This window comes from Emys orbicularis, chromosome 6 (genome assembly GCF_028017835.1).
Source record: "Emys orbicularis isolate rEmyOrb1 chromosome 6, rEmyOrb1.hap1, whole genome shotgun sequence".
Classification (NCBI taxonomy): domain Eukaryota; kingdom Metazoa; phylum Chordata; order Testudines; family Emydidae; genus Emys; species Emys orbicularis.
This window is the reverse complement of record NC_088688.1, coordinates 105794719-105819337: the sequence shown is the minus strand read 5'-3', so window position 1 is coordinate 105819337 and position 24619 is coordinate 105794719. Positions and strand designations below refer to the sequence as shown.

Genomic DNA, 24619 nt, shown 5'->3' with positions numbered 1-24619 from the left:
AGAAAACCCTATGAAGAAACATGGAAGAAAGTTAATGAGGGTAATAGGCACTGAAACTGAATTTAAGTCTAACAATAGTTTGAAGTGTGCTTGTTAATTAACAGAGAATTATGCTTGCTATAATATACAAAGAAGAAGCCAAGTTTTGCAATGTGCATACCATTGAACTCTATTACAGATTATATTATGGAAAGCGATTTAGCGTGACAAAGAACACTTTTGAACTGAAGCAATAATACAAAGATTAGACTAACTGTGTGGTTCTAGGTATCCTATTAAAGTAAATGTCTACTGCAGACATCAGTTGTACATTTTGACTCTTTGTACTAAAGAATTAACTACATGTTGATCAAAAAGCTGCCAATGCTGTAACTGGAAGTCCAGTTATTTTATAGCAGTCATGCCATTAAAGGCCAATTGATAGATGTTCTGCTTTTGAAAGTTAAGTGTTGTATAGATATTTTCCAGGAGTGTGTGATAAATATTAAATATTGTGTGTATAATTTCTAGTGTTTAGAAGGAAATTGACAAGTAAAATAAATGAAAGTAGAAAGCTCACTATATACAATAAAATTAGCTGAACACAAGTGTTTAACTATTGTCCTTCTAGTCATGCTTTCCTGTTTATTGCTTGCTTTGCACAGGAAGGAGTTGCAGGAGCTGCAGAATCTTTACAAACAAAACACAGAACACACAGCACAGCAGGCAGAGCTGATCCAGCAGCTTCAGGCTCTCAATATGGATACGCAAAAAGTACTGAGAAATCAGGAAGATGCTCACACAGCTGAAACTATATCATATCAAAAAGTAGGCTGCTTTTTTCTATCACAAAAGTATAAATTGAAACCTACTTGTGAGTACTGTTCATAACTATCAATATGCAGCATCTTGGATAACAGAGTATCCCTGTTTAAAGCACCATGTGGTATTGCACGCTTGTATTGGTGCTATTTTGTGATGAAAATGTGGAAGGTGGAGTAGAAAGTTCTTTTGGGCCCAGTTATACCTACTGAAGGGGAATGCCCATTGCTTCTATAAGGACTGCATGCTCCAGCACTAAACATGTAGAATTTAGTGATACATGGGAAAAAGTCCTGATGGATTGCAAAGCATAACAGCCAGTTTTTACAGTTTGCTTTGCCTATCTTTGTTTCTCTTCCGCTCCCATTCATGAGAAGTGGAGGTTTACGTTTATAACACCTATTATTAGTTGATTAGTTGGAGAATTCATGTGTAAATTTGATACTGTTGTCAATCTCAAACAATTTTTTTGGCAAAGTGACACAATTTGAAAACCCATTGCAGAAAAATCCTCTGCAAAACTATATACACTCTACCCCGATATAACGCTGTCCTCGGGAGCCAAAAAATCTTACCGTGTTATAGGTGAAACCGCGTTATATCGAACTTGCTTTGATCCACCGGAATGCGCAGCCCCGCCCCCCCAGAGCACTGCTTTACCGCATTATATCTGAATTCGTGTTATATCGGGTCGCGTTATATAGGGGTAGAAGTGTATATAATATATAATATGATTTCATAGCTTTGGTAAGTACTATGAATGTTGACAGCCACTCAGAGAAATTTCTCTGATAGGTACCATCTTGAATTTAAAGCTTTGTGAAGCTTGTTATAAAATTGTGAAGCTGAGAAAGTAAACAAACTAAACTAGGTGGTGGATATCTAAGTGTATGCTGGGTTATATCGTATCTAAGTGTATCATGGCAGTCACAGGTACAGAGTGTTGCTGTTACTGGAAAAGTGTATTGAACACTACTCATCATGAATAAAAGTTCTTAGTAATATGAATTAGATACAGATAAGCTTTGGGTGCTCAATATCAAGAGATCGTGGTCCTTTTCTCTTGGGTCAGCACTGAAGTGGCCTAGAAAAGTTGCAGAGTGGGTTATGTTAGAAATCACCCAGTGGAACACATGAGAAGTTCTGCTTGCATCTGGCAAGACAGGGTGAGTGACAGCAGTTCCCACTTACAATGATCAAAACCCTTTGCTTTACTTTTTAGGATGTAGTTACTAGATTTTGCTTCATCCTTCTTCCTCTCTCACCCTCCAAATTGCTTTTCTCTCTCCTGTGCCATTCCTCTGCACCTCTGCCATCACTCCTGACTTGTCTCTCACTGACATCAAGCATCTCATTTGAGTGGTTCCTTTGATGAGACACTCCAAAAATTGGTGCAGCTCAGTCTTCAAGGAAAAATGTTGACACAGTTACAGATGACAAGGACCTCTTCTGCGGCTGTGTCTCAGAGCTGAGGCTAGGTCAATACTAGTAACTTTTCCCGGTATAGTAACGTCTATAGGAGTGTGATTTTTTTTTTTTTTTAATGACATTTCTATACTGGCAAAATCCCTAGTGTAGACAAAGTTATACTGGCATAACTGCTTTTCCTGGTGTAGCTTAGTTCCCTCGGGGAGTTTGTATAAGCTATGCCGAGAAAAGCACTTTTTTGCCAGTATAAGTTGCACCTTCACTTGGATGGTTTGCCAGTATACCTATCTATAGCTATACTGGCAAATCTCTTGTAGTGTAGACCTAGCCTGAGACTCATATTATTTTCAAGAGGCAGACTGACCCTTCTCAAGCAGTGCCTCTCAGCAGGAGGTGAGAAAAAGAACAGACTGCTGCACTGGCCGACAAGCAGCTTGAGAATACAGAGAACAAAGGTGTTGCACTTTTTGGGATCAGTTATTCTTCTTGGGGTGCTTGCTCCTGTCGATTCCATTCTAGGTGTGTGTGCACCCACATGTGCGATCGTTGGAGATTTTTGCCTTAACGGTACTCGTAGAGCCTGCTGTCGTGCTTTCTGGAGTGCCGCGCTCATACCGCGGTATATCAGGCACTGCTGGCCCTATGCCCTCTCAGTTCCTTCTTACCCCCATGGTGGTCAGTCAGAGCGCCTTTCTTGCTTAGCAAGAGCTAGTGGTTTCTCCTTTTGAACTTTGTGCCTTAGAGCCTTCGTACATAGTTAGCATATAGTAGCGTTAAGTAGTTGTTAAGTGTTAGTTAGTTAGTAGTTAGGGTCCCAGCGGGACTTTGCCCCAGGCACGGCATGCCCCACTCTCCTGGGTTTAAGCCCTGCTCGGATTGCAACAGGCCTATGCCTGTGAGTGACCCCCATAGCAGCTGCCTTAAGTGGGGGGAGTCGCATGTTAAGGAGCAGTCCTGGAGCTGCAAAAACTTTCGGCCCCACACTCAAAAAGAGCAGGACATCCGCCTGAGGGCTCACCTGATGGAGTTCGCTTCCGCCCGGCTTCCGAGCCACCCAGGCAGGTTGCACCTTGGCCTCCGTGTGCAGCGCACCCCAGCACCCGGCTCCTCCTGGCACTGTTCGCCATCGCCAGTGCCGAAGAAGAAGGCCAAGAAGTGCTCCCCAGCACCAAGCAAGAAGGCCCAGGGGTCATCTACCAAGGGACCTGGGCCTGCCAGCCAAGCTACTCCAGAGCCATGCGATTGTGCCTTCCCGGTTGGGGCTCCCAGCCCCCTTAAAGGTCTGCCACTGACTCCTGGGAGCGCTTTGGGACCCACAGCCTGCACTATCATCTTCCCAGGTTCACAGAGAGAGCACAGGTCTCCACCTGGTGCGATGTTGACCCTGGTGCTGCAGGACCCGGCTAAGGCTCCCCAAGAGGGCAAGCCTGCCATTAAGACCCCTTAGGACAGGGGAACACCGCAGGTCTCTGGACAGAAGACAAGGATCTTCTCCCCTGCATCGAGGATCCTGGAGCAGCTCCAAGATGCATTGTCAGTCGCTCAGGCTGTCACTCACATCCCCTTGGCGCTACTCACCAGCATGGGGTCGACACCCCCTGTACTATTCCTGGTGCCGCTCGTTTTCTCACCAGTCGTCCTCCAGGCATGTTCCCACAGTGGGAACATTCCCCATCTCCCCGGTACAGTCACTGGTCAATTACACCTGGTCAATGGTTGCAGGTAGCCACGACCAGTAAGCAAATGCTGGTGTCAACGGCTCCTCCTTGGTCACCAGAAAGTGGTTCCTCCAGTATGGCGGGCCAGTTCAGGCCATCGCCCAGGTCCCATTGGCGTGATTGGGCACTGGAGCCCACTCCCTCGTCTGCGGCACTGCAGTGGCGGCATGGCCAGTGGCCAATGCAGTGGCCGTATTGGAGCACGTTGGGTGTACCAGTTGTGACGATGCCCCCTTCACAGCACTCCTTGATGACTGTGTTGGAGCATTGGTTGGCAGTCCCAACGGCACCAGGCCCAGTATTGGAAACCTCTTCCAAGGTCGGGGCAAAGGAACCTGTGCCCACCCTAAGCCGTCTTCTCCAATGGTGGTCAAGACCCCAGCACCCCACCAGCAGTCTAGTCTTTCTTGTCATCCCTGGATGAGGCGGTTGTGGGACCTTCCAGAGCTAGCCTGCAAGGTGACTTTAGGGAGCATCAAGCCCTTCTCTGATGTGTGGCCGAGAACTTGGGACTCAAGGTACAGGAGATGGCAGAGCAGGAGGACACCCTCTTCAATGTACTGGCCCACTCGGGTCACCTTGCCCGTACATGACTGGGTCCTCAAGTTAGCCAAACCCTTTGCCAGAGTCCCTCCTACCTCAAAACGAGTCAAGAAAAAGTACTTTGTGCCAGTCAAAGGTTTCTAACACCTTTATACCCACCCTCTCACCCCGGGGCTCGCTGGTTGTGTCTGCGGCCAATGAGAAGGACAAGAAGGTTCCCACCTCCTCTACTCCCAAAAACAGAGGCCAAAAAACCTCGATTTATTTGTGAGAAAAATTTATTCAACCGCCAACCTGCAATTCTGGGTGGTGAACCATCAGGCTCTGCTGGGCTAGTACAATTTTAATCTCTGGGACGGTCTTAAGAAGTTCCAGGAATCCCTTCCTCAGGGTCTGGCCCAAGAGTTTGGCATCATGGTGTTGGCGGAGGCTACTGCGGTGGCTAGATGTTTCCTGCAGATGGCATGGGACACGGCAGACTCGGCGGCAAGGGTGGTTGTATTGGCGGTCATGCGATGCAGCTCCTGGCTCCAAACGGCAGGCCTCTCCCAAGAGATGCTGGCCTCAATCCAGGACCTCCCCTTTGATGGAGTTGGTCTGTACTCGGATCAGATGGACGCCAGGCTGCATGGGATGAAGGACACTAGGGCTACCCTTCGCTTGTTGGGCATGCACACACCTCAATCAGCCAGAAAGCCCTTCCGGCCACCACTGCCGCCAAGACCCTGGCAACCCTGTCAGGGATCTACAAGAAGAAGGGATGCTAGTTTTGGTTGTCGTCGCCCTTTTTCCTCCTGCTCGCCAGCCCAGCCTGGAGCCGCCAAACACCCAGGGGGTTAGAAGCAATCATTTTGAGGGTGTGCCCGAGAGCGATGCCCCAGTCAGCTTACCGATCCTACCCGCCTTTTCCTCAACCGCCTCTCTCCCTACCTCTTGGCCTGGTCGCGGGTTATGTCAGAACGCTGGGTCCTGGAAGTAGTAGCTCAGGGCTACACCCTACAATTCTTGGCCATCCCTCCTTCCCGCCACCCCTCCCCTCCCACTTTCCCGTCCCTCTTCAGGGACCCTTCTCATGAGCAACTCCTCGTTCGGGAGGTTGAGACGCTCCTGGGCTTGGGGGCTGTGGAGGAGGTTCCTTGGGACATAGAAGGAAGAGGATTCTACTCCCTTTACATCCTCATTCCGAAGGCCAAAGGGGGCCTCAGATCCATCCTGGACTTGCGTGGCCTCAACAAGTCTCTCAAGAAGTTGACATTCCGTATGGTCTTCTTGGGCTCCATCGTTCGTTCTCTGGATCCAGGGGAATGGTACACCGCTCTCGACTTAAAGGATGCTTACTTTCATGTCTCCATCTCCCGGGGCACAGGCGTTTCCTGCATTTCATAGTGGCTGGGCGCCACTTCCAGTTAACAGCGCTACCCTTTGGCCTGTCCTCAGCCCCCAGGGTGTTCATGAAATGCATGGTGCTGGTAGCAGCTTACCTGAGACATCGCGGGGTCCAGATCTTCCTGTATCTCAAAGACTGGCTCATCAAGAGCAGGTCTCCAGAGCTAGTGCAACAGAGCCTCGATCTGGTGCGGTCCATCTGCAACAATCTGGGTCTGTTAATAAACACAGAGAAGTCCACGTTAACACCAGTTCAATACATAGAGTTTATTGGAGTGGTTCTCGACTCCATGCGGGTCAGGGCCTTCCTTCTGTAAGTACGTTTTCAGGCTATGTCGGACTTGATCGCCCACTTAAAGAGCCATCCGCTCACCTGCGACCGTGTGCATGTATGTGGTCAGCCATGCCCCACTTCATCTGCGGTCTGCAGGCGTGGCTGGCCTCAGTCTATATCCCCAGCAGGCATGCCCTGGACTGAGTGGTCACGGTACTGAGCCACGTCCTCTCGTCCTTGGACTGATGGCTGGATCCAGAGTCAGTGCTGCAGGGGGTTCCCTTTGTGACCCCGCCTCCGTCGCTCTCCCTGGTCTCGGAATCGTCGGACCTGGGCTGGGGAGCCCACCTGGGCGAGCTCAACACCTAGGGCCACTGGCTACAAAACGATCTAGCCCTTCATATCAATCTCAGGGAGCTCAGAGCGGTTCTCCTGGCCTGCCAGGCTTTCTTGCCCTACCTGAAAGGCAAGGTGGTGCACGTCCTGACAGTGAATACAGCCACGATGTTTTACGTGAACCGGCAGGATGGCGCCAGGTCTTCGGCCCTGTATAGGGAGATGCTCAGCCTCTGGGACTTTTGTGTGCTGCATGCTATTCATCTGGTAGCCACCTCAGCAGGACATTGTCATCTTGCCACAAATGGTCACTTCATCTGGAGGTGGTCAGCCTAATCTTCCTGAGGTGGGGGACTCTCCAGGTGGACCTGTTTACATCCAAACAGAACAGAAAGTTCCACCTGTTCTGTTCTCTGTGGGGCAGGGACAAGGGCTCCCTGTCGGACGCCTTCCTGATTCTGTGGTCGGGCGCGCTGATGTACACCTTCCTGCCAGTACGTTGATCCACAAGGTACTGCTGAAGGTGAAGCAAGACAGAGCGTCTGTTATCCTCATAGCCCAGCATGGCCTCGTCAACACTTGTTCGCCGTGCTGCTGAGTCTCTCAGCAGCCACCGCATTGCAGCTACCTCTTCGTCCGGATCTGCTGTCCCAGAACCACGGCGACCTGCTGCACCCGAACCTGGCATCGCTGCACTTGACGGCTTGGCTGCTGCATGGCTGAGTATGGATGAACAGAGTGTTCCGCTGGTGTCCAACAGGTCCTGCTGGGCAGCAGAAAACGGACCACCAGGGCTACCTATGTGGCAAAGTGGAAGTGGTTCACGTGTTGGGCCTTGAACCGACACATTTGTGCAGAAGGACATCCTGGACTATTTACTGCACCTTAAGCTCCAGGGCCTGTTGCTGTCTTCGATCAAGGTACACCTGGTGGCTGTTTTGGCATTCCACCCTCCATTTCAAGGCCGGTCAGTCTTCGCCCATCCCATGACGGCACAGTTCTTGAAAGGTCTGGAGTGCCTTTACCCACATGTCTGGGACCTGGTTCCCCCTTGGAACCTGAATCTTGTGCTGTCGAGGCTCATGGGTCCCCCCTTCGAACTCTTGGCTTTCTGCTCCCTCCTGCTTCTCTCCTCGAAGGTCTCCTTGGTCGCTATAACTTCGGCCCGTAGGGTGTCCAAGATCAGGGCGCTCACATTGGAGCCTCACTATACGGTCTTCTACAAGGACAAGGTCCAGCTGCGCCCGCATCCAGTGTTTCTGCCCAAGGTCATTTCTCAGTTTCATACTGGCCAGGACATATACTTACTGGTCTTCTATGTGAAGCCCCATGAGTCTGATGAGGAACGCAGGCTTCATACCATGGACGTCAGGAGGGTGTTGGCATTCTACATAGATAGAACAAAGCCGTTCCATAAGTCAACACAGTTATTCATTGCGGTGGTGGACAAGATGAAAGGTCGTCCGGTATCTACTCAGAGAATCTCATCCTAGATTACGGCCTGCATCCGTTACTGCTATGAGCTGGCAAAGGTGCTTCTGCCGGTGATCGTGATGGCGCACGCAACAAGGGCACAAGCATCAGCAGCAGCCTTCCTGGCACAGGTGCCAATCCAAGAAATCTGTTGGGCCGCTACCTGGTCGTCCGTCCACATGTTCACATCGCATTATGCGCTGACTCAGCAGGGTTGAGACGATGCTGGCTTTGGCAGAGCTGTGCTGCAAGCTGAAAGCCAGACTGTGAACTCTGAACCCACCTCCGTTGATACTGCTTGTGAGTCACCAAGAATAAAATTGACATGAGCAAGCACACTCAGATGAAAAAATGGGTTCTTACCTTTCCTAATTGTTGTTCTTCGAGATGTGTTGTTCATGTCCATTCCATTACCCGCCCTCCTACCCTTCTGTTGGAGTTGTTGGCAAGAAGGAACTGAGAGGGCATAGGGCCGGCGGCGCCTGATATACCGTGGCATGAGCGCGGCACTCAAGGGGGCGCCACGGTCAGCCCTACGGTTACCGCTAAGGTAAAAATCTCGGACGACCGCACACACCTAGAATGGAGTGGACATGAGCAACACATCTCAAAGAACAACAGTTACAATAGGCGGGCAACTGTTTTTTCTGTTTAGTAATTAATTGATGACCCCTGCTCCACCAAATATCTCAACTCATAGGAATCCCTTACCTGAGCTACCCCAGAGGTTTTTTTAAAATGAATATTCTTGGTACATTGGGGAGTGAGGCTGCCATCTTAACTCAGTTAAGCACAGACTATCCCAACTGACGACTAACTGGCAAGTAGGCCACTATTTAAACTGCAGAGAAACACAAAAGCCATTTAAACATCATATACCTGGAAATCTCCTCTCTTTGTCTTCTTGCAAGCTAAAATCCCAACACCCATGCAGTTAAACTATTAGATGTTTCCTATTTTGAGATCTGATCGATCTTTTAGTGTATGTGACAAACTGGGGTGAACACATTTACCTTTTATTTTAGGAAATTGTTCTATTAAATACCTAACTTCAATATTTCTGTTACTGCCTTTTAACACCAGAGAGACCAAGCTGGTGTAGTCTATTTAAAAATTCCAAGATTGTACTACTTTCTTTGTAATCAGTGAGAGCAATCGTCTTTGGGCTGAATAAATTAAGACAACACTTAGGATGCCATTGCTATTATTTGGGAAATATTTAAACTGGAGAAATTATAATTGTAGCAAAACGGTAAGAATTTTTTCACAGAAATTTCAGACTGTTGGACATAAGGGATGCTTTACTGGAGCACTTTCTAAAGTCTAATAAATGTCCTGAAATAGGTTGTTCAATGAGCTATGTGAAGCAACCAAAGGTAACTAAAAGTGCCCTAAAGTTTCTAAGGCAATGTGTACTTACTCTCTTTAAGTCCTAAGATGTACTCTCCTATTGAGGTTACAAGAAGCCTTGGTGATCCTAGTAACTTGAAAATAGCTGCAATCCTCGATTTACTCCTTATAGCTCAAAGGCACAGTATTCTAGAAGCACATGCATTCTGTTTGTCTCCCTGGATTAATAATATGCTGTCTGCAAAAGCTAGATAAGGATTTGTCAGCTATTCTATAGACAAATTCACAGAGGAATATTTTTCTACTTTTCCAAATGGCATTGAGCCTATCAGTGTGTACATCCTATGATATACTGTCCCTTACAGCAAGATCAATGACCTCTGTCTTAGTGGTCAGATAGGCACTATGTGCTATAGCTCAGGCACTGTGGTTGGCTGATATATTCCAAGTTTATTTTACTAGTCTGCCATTTGGGAAGAACTGCTCTTTGCACTGGTATTAATGTGCATTAGGAAACAGTTGGTTGAGTCAAAGAAATGACTTGTCTGACAAACCAGACATAATGGATAGGCATAAGTCCATCACAAATTCCCTTTTAGACCTGCTGTAGTGGAACTGTGGCAGGGTGGGAAGACCTTTAAAGATCAGTGGTCTGTTTTATCAAGATGCACTGACTTGCTGAAATCAGGTTAGGATTTGCAATACCTCTTCCCTTGATTCCACACACATGTCCTGCAAAAACTCCTTCAGGTTAGAGGATTTATGAAAAGACATTGATATCTATTTCATATTGTAGCTATAGTTCTAGTTCTCAAGGTAAGGAATATTTTTCTAAAATGTGTTCCATCGGCTTTATTAGTCCCAATTGCTCACGGGACTTCATTCCTATGCTGGATTTAATGGGAGTCTATAGATTTGTCCTCACCAATCATTTCAAGCTGGAGAGACTTCAATCAATACTAAGGATAATAAGACAAGAAGAGATTCTGAGCTCCTTAGCCATCTTATCAGGGTTTTCTGAAATTTACAGTTTAAGCCTTTTGTTTTCATAATGCAGAAGTTCCCTTCAGTGCGGTTTTGCTTTTCAGTCTCTTCATTAATCATACTGACTGTATATCTCATAGGTGCCAGTGGCATAGAGGAAGTACTGTTTGCCATCAAATGGGGACCAGGTTTGAATTCTGGAGTTGGATCCTAGTCTCTTAAAGCAGCAGAGACTGGGAGCACTGTGCATGGTGGTACACATTCCTTCTTAAGAAGAGAGGGTGTTGTTCAACAGCTATACCTCTGGCATGGTCAGAAGCAGTATTGGCTTCAAAGAAAGCATAGTGCCATTCTACCTTGTAATGGATTGATACAAGTTTATATTCCATATACTGTATAAGTGAGGAAGTATGGAATAATGCCTGATCTGTTTTGGGATAAATCTTTAATTCAGGTGGTTTGGCTCATTTTATGCCCAAAGTACCCTTTGTCCATCATTCTGTTGAGTTTGTGGAGATTTGTAGCCTCCTTCAAGCCTAAAAACAAGTAACCAGGCTGTTATAGATTTGCTCTGAGTTCCGTTTCTCTGCTTGAGCCTCCCATCATGATTGTCCAAGCTAACCATTATGAAACCCAGTTAATGTAGTTTTAAACAAGAGTATTTTATTGGAAATTTTACAGAAATAGAGAGAAATTCAACAAATATAATTTAAGAATAAAAATAAACACACCTAGTTGGACATTATAGAGAACATTGTTAGACTAAATGTAGTTACAAAATCTTGCAGTTTGATTTGCCTGACATTGTTTGTTTTTGTATAACTGTTTTGACTAATGGTTCTTGCTCTTTGCAGAAGTACGTGGATTTTAATCAGAATATCCATTTACAAATTTCAAATGCACATTTGCTCCCTTTAGGAATTGATAGCCCTCTTTCACATATGTAATAATCAGCCGACCTTAACAATTCTCCAAATATAGTAACATTAATTGGGTTGTCCCTCCCGTCTGAGTTTGCAAGATTAATAGCAACTGTTGGTGTTTACTTCCCCTGTACCAAAAGTAAAAATTCAGTTACAAACTCTCAAGAATATTGCAGCATTGTACAGGATCATAGGTTAAATACAAAAAAGTCCTGTATCCGGGCACAGCTAGCATCTTAAAGTACGACCACCAGTGAGACTCAGAGCTGGGTCAACTGACTTGGGCTCCTGGGGCTTATGCTATGGGGCTAAAAATAGCTGTGTAGACGTTTGGGCTCAGACTGGAGCCTATGCTCCAACTCCCACTCCCCCCCACCAGGTTTCTGAGCCCACACTCCAGCCCGAGCCTGAACATCTATGCTGCTATTTTTAGCTCTGTAGTACAAGCCCGACTCTGAGATTTGCTGTTGTGAGTCTGTTTTTGCAGTGTAGATGTACCCTCAGAGAGCTTTTGAAAACAGGAGCTGCAGGTTAGGTTGGGGCACTTATTGTTCTGACCCTAGATTTCAGGACCTCCTTATATTTTTCATGCTTGAAAAGACCCAAGGCTACAATTTTCAACATGTCTTATTTTAGTAAGTGGCTTGATTTTGAAAATTGCTGAGTGGGATCTGTTGGGTGCTCAGCATGTTAAAAATCTGATCACTCATCCAGGTTCCTAAATTTGTACCCATGTTTGAAAATCTTGGTCCTAGTGTATATGGCAGTGGAATGGTATTGTATACCACAGGAAGTTATGCCTGATGGGAATTCTATGATGCTGAAGACACTAAGTGCTGGAGGAGAGAAATGTGTCTGCAAAAAGGGAGAAAAATCACAGGAGCAAGCATATTTAAATAGTTCTATGAGGACAGCTACTTAATTTGATCAGATTCAGAACTATAAGTTGTAGACTTCAGTTACCTTTTTTAATGCAGTGAGCTCATTGAGTGATAATGCATATGAAAAGGAAGACCAGATCCAATGTGGCATAATGCAATATTTTAGAACAGTGGTTCTCAACCCTGGGGATACACAGAGGTCTATCAGGGATACTCAACTCATCCAGATCAATGTGGGGACTGCAGGATGGGCTTAGGGGAGCGCGAGATTTTGTAAGCAAGTAGTTTTGAAGTGAGGTGAAACTTGGGGTATGCAAGGCAAATCAGACTCCTGAAAGGAATACAGTAGTCTGGAAAGGTTGAGAACCATTATTTTAGAACACTGATCTACACAGAATCAGGTCAGGTATTTCTTGTTCTGACAAGGAATCACCTATTCAACAGCTGGCTTCTTACCCCTTAAGTTGCTCAGCTGGGTTCAGTGGTTCTCAAACTTTTGTACTGGTGACCCCTTTCACATAGCAAGCCTCTGAGTGCGACCCCCCCTTATACGTTAAAACCACTTTTTAAAATAAATGCTGGAGGCAAAGCGGGGTCTGGGGTGGAGGTTGACAGCTCACTATGCCCCATTTAATAACCTCACGACTCCCTGAGGGGTCCTGACCCCCAGTTTGAGAACCTCTGGTGTAGATACATTCATCTATATTTTTTTTATATAATTCACCATTACTCAAGGGATCTAGATTTCTTGCCCTGAACAGTGCAAAACCAGAGAAGCATTCAATATGCTCTTTGAGGAATATCAATCTTAGTTGTTAATGTAGACAAACTTTAATAACTCACAATGCAAGCATAACAGGATTAATACATTACTAATGAGTGCAGTACGTTAAGCATAGTCCATAAACAAAATGATAAAAAAACCCAGCACAAAACTACCATTTCATCAAGCTAAGTTGTACAAAACTCTGATATGATCAAGGAACATTGGAGAGCTATACTGTAGACAGAGAAATATTTGAGTACTCCTGTTTTGTTTACCTTGCTGGGAGCCTGTTTTTCAGGACAAACTGTCTTAACTGCAAATGACTGTACTGAACTGACTAGATTCTTCATTCCACCTTCCTATTTGATTTTCTACAAGGAAGGAAATCATCCAAAATGTGTTGTAGAATAATAAGAAACAAAATAATATGGGTGAAATACTGGCTCCATTGAAGTGACTGGGAGGTTTGCCATTGACTTCAATGGAATGATGATTTCATCTTTCTTTATATTGGGCATTAATAAACAGGGCCAAAATATTCCCCTTTAAAATATGTGAGGAAGAAGAGTAACCAATGACACATTAGTAATGTCTTCTTTGAAAATATAAAAACAGTGAATCTAATTATGCAGTACTATGGTATGGAAGGATACATTTCTCACCCAAGTGGTTATTAGCTTAGACCCTACAGCATGAGGATCGACTGTTCCTGTAATTTTCTCCTGGGTAAAGAAATAGTTGATCCCACTCTTAGTCACATCAAAGTCAAGTACTTTTGTAATTCTTACTAAACTATTTGCCTCAATAACATCTTGTGGAAGTGAGTCCTACATGTTAAGTTTATGTTGTATAAAAGTGTATTAATGTTTTAAACTTGTTTTTTTTAATTAATCTGATATCCTCCTTTTCTAGTCTTATAAGAAAAGGTATATAAGAATGTTCAACTGGCCTTGCCTATATTCATTTTTTTTATATCTCAATCATGCCACTTGTTCTTTTATTCTTTTCCTTTCCAGACAGAATGGTCCTACACTTTTAAATCTTTTCATGTATGAAAAGCCTTTGTTTCAGTGACCCTTACTATTTTTTGTTGTCCTTTTCTGAACTCCTCCTTTTTCTGCTTACATTTGTTTGAGGTGACAAAAACTGAGCATGATGATGGTTCATCAGTTCTTATGATGATGCCATAATATTTTCTATATTATTTTTTACCCCTTCTTAATGTAGTCTAACGCCCCCCCCCCCCTTTTTTTTGAACATGAAGCAGATTGAGCAGATATTTTTATTGAGTTCTCATCAATGATGTACACCTAGATCTTTTCCCTGAGAAGTTACTATTAATTTATAATCCATCTATGTGTGGGTAATTATAAATTGTTGTTTTCAGTATGCATTAACTTGCTCTTGTCTGTTTAATTTTATCTATTGTGTTGCTAATTACCTAGTTTTGTTAGGTCCTTCTGGAGTTCCCCAAAGGCCTTCCTTGTCTTAACTGACTTAAAATGATTTTGTCATCAACAAATTCTGTCCACAAATTTGGTAACACCTAAAGAATTTTAAAATGTTAGGTATGAATTATCCTAACAAATGCCTTGTTTGTTCATTTTCATCACATACTCATCTGCATGTTTTACAATTATATCTTCTAGTTATTTTGGAAGACCTACAGTATTAGCTTTAGTATGGTTCAGTGGAAATTGCTGTTTTTCCACAATAAATTACATAATGCATTTTAAACAACTGTTCAAGAAACCAGCAGAAACCAATTCTGTAGCAAAATTTGTTAAAATAAATATTAGAAAAGTTGCATTGGAAAATTTGTGAATATTTTAATGTAGCTGAGACAGAGGAGTGGTGAGTGGAGATGGCCCTTACTACAGGTTTCATCTGTTTTTATTAGTAGTTCAGCTACTTCATTCTTCAGTTCCTCATTCCCATTTGGTCCTAGTGATTTATTACAGAGTGATTTATTTCAAGTTGTTTCATCATTTTTTAAAAATATCTTTATCTAGAGTTCTTTATCTACAATTCTTTGCTACTTTTAAAGAAAGTATAGCCCTGGAGCATAATAAAGAGGTTATCAAGCTGTTGTCTGTGAAGCACTTGCTTTTGGCATGCAGCTGGTCACATGGCAGTTGCCCTTCCTCCTTAATTCCAGCTGCTAAATTCCATTACATGCATTCAAAATTACATTAAATATTTCCCTGCTATTATTTTCTCATGTAAGTAATATTAGCGTCTCTGCAATTTCCTTATCATCTTTGGTTGCCTCCTTTACACCTTGGTAATCTAACAAACACACTGGATGAATTCCTGGTTCCATCAACATGAATAGAAGGCTCCCACGGACTTCAGTGGAGCTAGGATTTCACCCATTGATTCTCCCTTGAGCTTGCTACTTCTGATGGACATAAATATTTTCTTATTTGGTTCTTTCTTCCTTACATTTCCTCCTTAGTTCTCTTAAACTTCATTTTATATGTTGCCTTTTTATCCATTTTTCTGTTCCCCTTTGTCCTCTGCAGCCATACTACCTTCTTTGATCCTGTGTGATCTCAAACATTAAGTTGTCCCCCACTTCAATGTGGCTAAAAAGGTGCATCCTCAAAACAGAAAATTCAAAACAAAACAAAATAATCCCTTTAGAAATATTAAGAAAGCACTCAGTCCACCCACTAGTGTCTGTGCCAATCAATGAAAAGATGGACGAGCTACTGTAAGCCATTCCAATTGGCTCGGTAGGCTGGACAAATGAGCTTTCCTTTATGCAGACATAATTTTCTTTCTGAAATTTCCTAGTAGTAAATAAATTACTGTCTAAGTTTCATGCTATGAACTAATAAGTGGGTGGTGCAGAAAAATGTTTGCATAGAACACGACTTACATGGAAAATGGATTAATTTTGAGGTTGTATGTTTTGCATATGGATTTTCAACAGATTTTGCTGTTTTCTCTAGCTTTCAGTTAAATACTTTTTTAGCAGGATTGGTTGCAAAGATAGCTTTCAGAATGTGAACAGACATGTTATTTGTCTTTTAGGGCCTGATCCTGTCAGTTGCTGAGCACAACCACCAACAATTAACTTCAGTAGGAGTGGTGGGTGCTCAGTACTTCTGCCAGTCAGCAAAAAGAAAACTGTGTTGTTCTCATTTTAATAGGATGTTACCTTTAAAAATTATAAATATGACAACGTAAGTGGTTCTAATAATAAAAATAGCAGATTGTCATACCAGTGTGATCTAGCTAATCAGCGTATCCAGTTATGGCTGGAGATAAGTTTTGTATCCCAGTGTTCTATTCATTTGGAAGGACATTGCCTAGGAATGCAAGTCTTTATAAAGATGAAATCTTTATTTTTCTATCAGATATTCATGTGATTAGAAAAATAATTGAGAAACTTGCTGCAATCCATAAACTTGGTTAAGCTAGTATTTGTATTTCCAAAAAATACATCAGTCTCTATCCAGTAGATAAAAACATTTCAATGTAATACTTCAATTATTTTTAATGACACTTCGTGAGTCTTAAAAATATCTGGAATTACAATATGCTTAGGTAAAGTGGTCTGGTCTGTGATCAGTTTTTTGGGCAGGCAATAAGTAATTACATTTGTCCTGACTAGATTTTGTGTGGTCATGGTTCGGACAAAATAATATGAGTAGGAATAGATTTTATTGTTTCTAATAGTGCCCACGAAGTGCTATATGTTTTCCAAACATAATAGAACACCTGATTCCTTCCCCAAAGAGTTGATGCTCTGAAAGGCCAAACCAAACAGACAAAGGGGAAAAGAAAAGAGATGCAGAAGATATATATAAATGACAATGCAGTTCATGACCACGTTAAATAATATAATGTTTTTATCACTAAATTATATAAATATTATCTCTATGCCAATTAAATATAAGTATTATTTATAGCTGCCAAAAATCTAGTCATAATCCATTGATTGGTTTCTTTTAGGTGTCATGGCAGAAATGGGTCTTCTGAAGGGATTTAAATGCAGTGAAGGAAATGGGTTTATGGGTCAGCTCAGAAAGGGCATAAAGCATAGAAGACCAGCATGGAAGACAAACAGGCAGCCTGGCCTAGAAACTAGAGCAGAGCGAAATAGGCAAAATACATAAATAGGGAAGGCCAAGTTATGCAGTCAGTTATATCCTAGTCTGCTGTGTGGACTTTATTCTTATCTTCAAAATCTAAACTTTATCTTCTTCAGTTAACAAAGGAGTTTTTCTATTTCATGTTTGCTGCCCCTGTTAATAAGCTCACTTCCAGAGGAAATATTTCATTTAGTAATTTTTTCTGCTATTCCTAATCAGTGAACCTTGTTTGTGTGTGTGTGTGTGTGTGTGTGCGCGTGCGTGCATTTGCTTGGTTTTGTATTTATAGAACTGTTCAAGAATTAAGGTAAATACTGCTTTTTAAAAAAAGTTTGTGAATACCAATTTCTGCTCACAATCATCATACAAAGGTATATGGAACTGCTGCAGTTCTAGTGTTAGTCCTGTTTGGGCGGAGAAGCAGTTGTTTGAAACACATTAGAGTTTCTTAGGGTATGTCTACACTACGAGAGTAGTTCAATTTTACTTAAATCGAATTGGTGGAACCGATATTACAAAGTCGAATGTGTGTATCCACACTAAGAACAGTAATTTGACTTTGTGAGTCCACACTAACAGGGCAAGCGTCAACATTGGAAGCGGTGCACTGTGGGCAGCTATCCCACAGTTCCCGCAGTCCCCGCTGCCCATTGGAATTCTGGGTCGAGCCCCCAATGCCTGCTGGGGAAAAAAATGTGTCGAGGGTGGTTTTGGGTAACTGTCGTCATTCAACCTTCACTCCCGCCCTCCCTCCCTGAAAGCGCCGGCGGGAAATCAGTTCGCGCACTTTTCTGGTGAGTGACAGCGCGGACGCCACAGCACCGCGAGCATGGAGCCCGCTGCGATCATCGCTGCAGTTATGGCCATTGTCAACACCTTGCACCTTATCATCCACCTTTTTTAGAGGCAGATGGTGAGAAATCGGGCGAGGAGGCTACGGCAGCGCGGTCAGGACATTAAGTCTGAGAGTGGCACAGACCTCTCGCAAAGCACGGGACCCCGCGCCGTGGACATCATGGTGGCAATGGGTCATGTTGATGCTGTGGAACGGTGATTCTGGGCCCAGGAAACAAGCACGGACTGGTGGGACCGCATAGTGCTGCAGGTCTGGGATGAATCACAGTGGCTGCGAAACTTTCGCATGCGGAAGGGGACTTTCATGGAACTTTGTGAGTTGCTGTCCCCTGCCCTGAAGGACAAGGACACCCGGATGCGAGCAGCCCTGACTGTCCAGAAGCGAGTGGCCATAGCCCTCTGGAAGCTTGCAACGCCAGACAGCTACCGGTCAGTTGCGAACCACTTTGGCGTGGGCAAATCTACCATGGGGGTTGCTGTGATGCAAGTAGCCAACGCAATCGTTGAGCTACTGCTCTCAAAGGTAGTGACCCTGGGAAACGTGCAGGTCATCATAGATGGCTTCGCCGCGATGGGATTCCGAAACTGCGGTGGGGCTATAGATGGAACTCACATCCCTATCCTGGGACCAGAGCACCAGGCCAGCCAGTACATTAACAGAAAGGGCTACTTTTCAATGGTGCTGCAAGCACTGGTGGACCATAGGGGACGTTTTACCAACATCAACGTTGGATGGCCGGGCAAGGTTCATGATGCTCGTGTTTTCAGGAACTCTGGTCTGTTTAGACGGCTGCAGGAAGGTATTTACTTCCCGGACCACAAAATAACTCTTGGGGATGTGGAGATGCCTATAGTGATCCTCGGGGACCCAGCCTACCCGCTAATGCCCTGGCTCATGAAGCCCTATACAGGCGCCCTGGGCACTGAAAAAGAACTCTTCAACTACTGGCTGAGCAAGTGCAGAATGGTGGTGGAGTGTGCTTTTGGACGTCTCAAGGGGAGATGGAGAAGCTTACTGACTTGCTCTGATCTCAGCGAAACCAATATCCCCATTGTTATTGCAGCTTGCTGTGTGCTCCACAATCTCTGTGAGAGCAAGGGGGAGACGTTTATGGTGGGGTGGGAGGTTGAGGCACATTGCCTGGCGGCTGATTACGCCCAGCCAGACAGCCGGGCTATTAGAAGAGCCCAGCGGGACGTGCTGTGCATCCGGGAGGCTTTGAAAGCTAGGTTCCACAGTGAGCAGGGTAACATGTGACTATTAAGTTTGTTTAAAGAGAAGCTGAACCTGCCCCCGTTTCTTTACCCACTTAATGTTGACTATCCTCTCCAGTTACATACCCCCTTCACTCCGTTGCCCCCCTTTCCAACACACGTTTAAAAATAAAAAAAATGGAACTTTGTTCATTAACACCGTTTTCTTTATTAAGGGTTTCGTGGTAAAGGGTTGAAACTGGGACGCAGACTGTGGTGGGGAGCGGGTGTAGTGATGGAAAGGACGCTTCTAAACTCGAGGAATGACTGCAGACTGTTTTCATGGCCCCTGCCGCCCCTGCCTCTTGGGACTTTGGGTGAGGGGGGGGTGGGACTTTGTGGCGGGGGAGGGCGGTTAGAGATAGACTGCAGCGGGGCTCTGTCCTCCTGCCTCCGGTCCTGCAGAACATCTACAAGGCGCCGGAGCGTGTCCGTTTGCTCCCTCATTAGTCCAAGCAGCGTTTGAGTCGCCTGCTGGTCCTCCTGCCGCCACCTGTCCTCCTGTTCGCTGTGTGATCACTGGTATTGCAACATGTTCTCCCTCCACTGGGTCTGCTGTGCCGCCTCGGCTCGGGAGCAGCCCATAAGTTCGGAGAACATCTCGTCCCGTGTCCTTCTCTTTCGGCGCCTAATCTGCGCCAGCCTCTGGGAGGGGGATGCTGGGGTAGGTCGGGAGACACTCGCAGCTGTGGGATGGGAAAAAGGGAGTGAATTCCTCACAAAGATACATTTTTGTGAACAATGAACATAGTCTTTCTCTGTGAACAAGACCATGCACAGCACCTATCACATGTGCACTCAGGACAAGGTCGAATTTTCGGCCTTCCCATTCAGTGCCTGGGGTCTTGGAGTACAGATCACACAAGCGGGGCAGGACAGGGGAATTCGGGTAGCAGGCTGACATGGTAAGCCGTAGACTTTTGGCTGCTGAAAGCTTAATTTATAGCAGTGCCCTCCTTTCACGTTCAAAGCAATGCCCCTAGCGTTGGCCAGTTCCTGCTGCCGGCAGTCCGGCCAGCATGAACTCTGCCCCTGGCCCACCCCCCTCGCGTCTGTCCCCGGGAAAGATCCCTGTATGCTGCCCCTGTCCCGCCTCCACCGCGTGGCTGTAAACCGCCGGTTACACTTATGTAAAGGAACAGGCAATCAGTACCAATACTAACATTCCCCTAATTTAAAGCAGGTCACCATGAGTGATATCACTCTGATGAGGATTTCGGACACAGAGAAAGACCGCATGCTGCGTGAATGCCAGCAAAAACCAGGGCCGTATGCGGCCATGCTGTGCGAGGCACTGATCCCGGAGTACTTGCTGCTAGCCTGGCGCGGAAAAGTTTCCTACCATGGAGGATGCAATAAGGCCGCTCTCCCCAGGAACCTAATGCAAAGGCTTTCAAATTACCTCCAGGAGAGCTTCGTGTAGATGTCCCAGGAGGATTTCTGCTCTATCCCCGGACATATTGACAGAATTTTCCAGTAGCTGCACTGGCAAGGACTAAAAAGTAGAGCACCTAGGGCAAAGTAATCATGCAAAACCGGACATTTTGAGATACTTTTGCAGTAGTTGCACTGGCAAGGCCTAAAAAGTAAAGCGCCTAGGGCAAAGTAATCATGAAAAACCCATTGTTAATATTCCATTCCTGTTCTGATCAAAATAAATGTTTACCTGTTTAAAACACTTACCGACTGATCCTTCCCCTGATTCAGGGTCAGGGTTAACGCCTTGGGAGGGTTGGTAAGGGATCTCCGTGAGGGTGATGAAGAGATCCTGGCTGTCGGGGAAATCAGCGTTGTATGCGCTGTCGACTGCCTCGTCCTCCTCATCTCCTTCCTCATCTTCCCCGTCCGCGAACATCTCCGAGGAAGCGGCCGTCGACAATACCCCATCGTCAGAGTCCACGGTCAGTGGCGGGCTAGTGGTGGCGGCCGCACCTAGAATGGAATGCAGTGCCTCGTAGAAACGGCATGTCTGGGGCTGGGATCCGGAGCGTCCGTTTGCCGCTTTGGTCTTCTGGTAGCCTTGTCTCAGGTCCTTGATTTTCACGCGGCACTGTGTTGCATCCTGGCTGTATCCTCTCTCCGTCATGGCTTTGGAGATCTTCTCATTCCGTTTTTTCGATCGCAGCTCCAAAAGCACGGACTCATCGCCCCACACAGCGATCAGATCCAAGACTTCCCGATCAGTCTATGCTGGGACCCTCTTTCTATTCTGCGATTGCATGGTCACCTCTGCTGGAGAGCTCTGCATCGTTGCCAGTGCTGCTGAGCTCGCCACGATGTCCAAACAGGAAGTGAGATTCAAACTGGCCAGACAGGAAAAGGAATTCAAATTTTCCCGGGCCATTTCCTGTGTGGCTGTTCAGAGCATCCGAGCTCGGACTGCTGTCCAGAGCGTCAACAGAGTGGTGCACTGTGGGATAGCTCCCGGAGCTATTAGCATCGAATTCCATCCACACCTACCCTAATTCGACATGGCCATGTCGAATTTAGCGCTATTCCCCTCGTCGGGGAGGAGTACAGAAATCGATTTAAAGAGACCTCTATGTCGAACTAAATAGCTTCGTTGTGTGGATGGGTGCACGGTTAATTCGATTTAATGCTGCTAAATTCGACATAACCTCCTAGTGTAGACCAGGCCTTAGTTACAAAGATAAAGGATAAAAGGTAAAGGCAGTACATCTGCCAGTATGATGGGAGTGTAGGGGTGGAAACAAGTGTGACCAATATCGCAATAAGAATAGTGAAGAAAATCATGATCCTGGTGGCTATATGACTTTGTAAACTAAAAACAGCAATAAACTGCATATAAATTTGTGAATTTAAGTACTTGTTTTCAATGATGGCATTTATTAATCCCATGTTATGTTTTCTTAAAAAATAGCTTTACAACGAATTGACTATATGTTTCGAAACTCGGAAAGCAAGTGAGATTCAGCTCCAGCAAAGTCATGCTTCTCTTCAGGGTCAGCTACTGGAAAAAGAACAAAAGATAAAGTGGCTGGAAGAGCAACTACAGCAGGCCCGAGAGGTCTTACATCCAGTACATCAAGATTCTCATCCAAAACATAGGGAACAGGTGAGGTAAATTTTATTTAATAGATTATAAAGATTGGGCTTCCACACAGTCAATAGCACAGAGGAACCTATAGATGCTTCTACTGATAATAATAGAAGGCATATGCAAGCAGACTACCACTCATATTCTGGAATAAAGCCAGAGGAAATCTGCAATCTACTGGCAGGTTTGTGTGAAATTTCTGTTTGTGTCATGAATATTTTGTGGTTGAAAAGTGAGAATTATTTAATTTGCAGATAAGAAGAATGTGAAATTTCCCAATTTTTGTCAGTGAAAATAAGTAACTGTTGAGCCTGGCGTTCTCATTGTTTGTGGCTGTATTACTAAAAGTCATTAATGCAATCTGGATCACAACCTCAACATGAGTCAGCAATGCGATGCTGTTGCAAAAAAAAGCAAGTGCAGTTTTAGATTGCATTAACAGAGGCATACCATTCAAGTCCCAGGAGGTGATAGTACCACTCTACTTGGTGCTGGTTAGGCCTCAACTGAAGTACTGTATCCAGTTTTGGTCACCAATATATAGAAAGGATGTAGAGCAGTGGTTCTCAAACTTTTGTACTGGTGACCCCTTTCACATAGCAAGCCTCTGAGTGTGACCCCCCCCTTATACTTTTAAATAGATTTAATACCATTATAAATGCTGGAGGCAAAGCGGGTTTGGGGTGGAGGCTGACAACTCGCAACCCCCCATGTAATAACCTCGTGACCCCCTGAGGGGTCACGACCCCCAGTTTGAGAACCCCCGATGTAGAGAAACTGAAAAAGATCCAGAGATAAGTGACAAAGATGATCAAAGGGATGGAATGCAAGTCATATGAGCAAAGGCTGAAGGGTCTGGGTATGTTTAGTTTGAAAAAGAGGAAATTAAGGGGGACATGATAACAGTCTTCAAATATTTGAAAGGCTGCCATAAAAAAGATGAATGCGGAATGAATTTTGTTATGTGCACCAGTATGGAGGTGATGTGTGGCGGGGGTGGGGCGAATGGGTTCAGAGTGTGGGAGACGGCTCAGGGCTGGGGCAGGGTGTTGGGTTGCAGAGGGTGAGGGCTCTGGCTGGGGGTGTGGGCTCTGGGGTGTGGCCAAGAATGAGGGGTTTGGGATGCAGGCTGCCTCGGAGCTGCAGTGGGGAGAGAGGACTCCCCCTAGCCCTCTCTCGCTATAGCAGCTGGGGCTGAAGGAGGGTGCCTCTCCCCAACTGTGGCAGTTCCGGTGGGGCTGGGCTGGGCCGAGGGAGACGTGCCTCTATGTGCGGTGCTGGGGAAATAGCTCCATCGCCCCAGCCACTGGTCACATGTGGCTCTGCTCCCCGCCGCCCCTCCAGCCCAGCAAAGTTCCGGGAAAGGGGCTGTCTGCGGGGCACCCCCTACAACACCACGGGCACTTCCAGCTTCATGGGCTGCCGGCCAAGTGGACAACTTTGCCGGTGGATACACGTGCCCCATGGGCCACACGGAATCAGTCTTCACCTCCTTGAGCCCACCAGCTGGCTCACAAGGCTGGGCGAGCTCGGGGGCAGGCCTGGCGGGATGGGGGGCAGCGGCGGGCCTGGGGCAGCAATACACTCCATCCCGCGGGGCGCAGCGGGGTCGCGGGGCAGCAGGTTGGGTACCTCCAACTAGCTCGCAATTGCTCATTTAAACCCACCAGACGAGTTGGCTGCAGCACAAGGGGTGGAGGGTGCCACTGCTTGGCTCGGGGTTTTAATTTCTCTCCACTGCATGTGACCCTCACCCCGGCCGCGGCAGCTCCGTGCCGCCGTTAGTAGCCTGCTGCGTGGCCGCGCAGCTTAGAGGGAATTTAGTAGATGACCATTGTGGTCCCTTCTAATCCTATGACTTTGTGATTCTATCTCTTAACCGGTTCTACTTTTCTATTTATTAAAAAGCGGAATGAAACAAGACAAAAGCATTCCAAATATTCTTAAAAGCATACATCTATGGGTTTTGGTTGTTATTCACTGTCTTGTAATCACAGTGTCTGTTTCATTATTACAATGTACATTTTTAACTCTGAAATGTATTTTCTTTGTAAAACATAAATTTCACCGAACCAAATTAATAATCTGACTTCTCTTATTTTTTTATACATGTATGGTACTTGAGACATTAAAGATACTATTAAGAGATGATACTTCCATTGAAACACCATAATTAACAGGCATTTGAATATTTTTATTTATAACTGTGAGATTTCACGGGTGTGTTTTTTCTAGTTAATATATAATTCTGTTGAAACTTTTATAACGTTCTCCTAAATTCCAATTCTGTGGTTCTTTAAGGCAGTCAGAATAGGAAATACTACTACAATGGTCAAAGTAAAGATCATTCAGAAATACCACTTATTACAAAGAGTGCAGATATGTAACTAAAATTAAATAAAGATACTATCTAGGAAAGTTGTGTGTGATATATGTGAAATATAGGGATAAAATAAGTTTAAAAACAGTATGAATTCCCTGTTGTT

The 24619-nt window shown here is 45.2% G+C and overlaps 1 protein-coding gene across 1 annotated transcript in view; it reads left to right on the top strand.

The window, feature by feature from the left end:
• The window catches only part of CNTLN (centlein), a 279922-nt gene that overhangs the window by 97285 nt on the left and 158018 nt on the right, over nt 1–24619 (top strand). Inside the window, exons 7-8 of the mRNA XM_065406475.1 lie at nt 649–807; nt 21957–22151. Coding sequence (XP_065262547.1) covers nt 649–807; nt 21957–22151 — 354 coding nt within the window. The remainder of the gene's footprint in view (nt 1–648; nt 808–21956; nt 22152–24619) is intronic.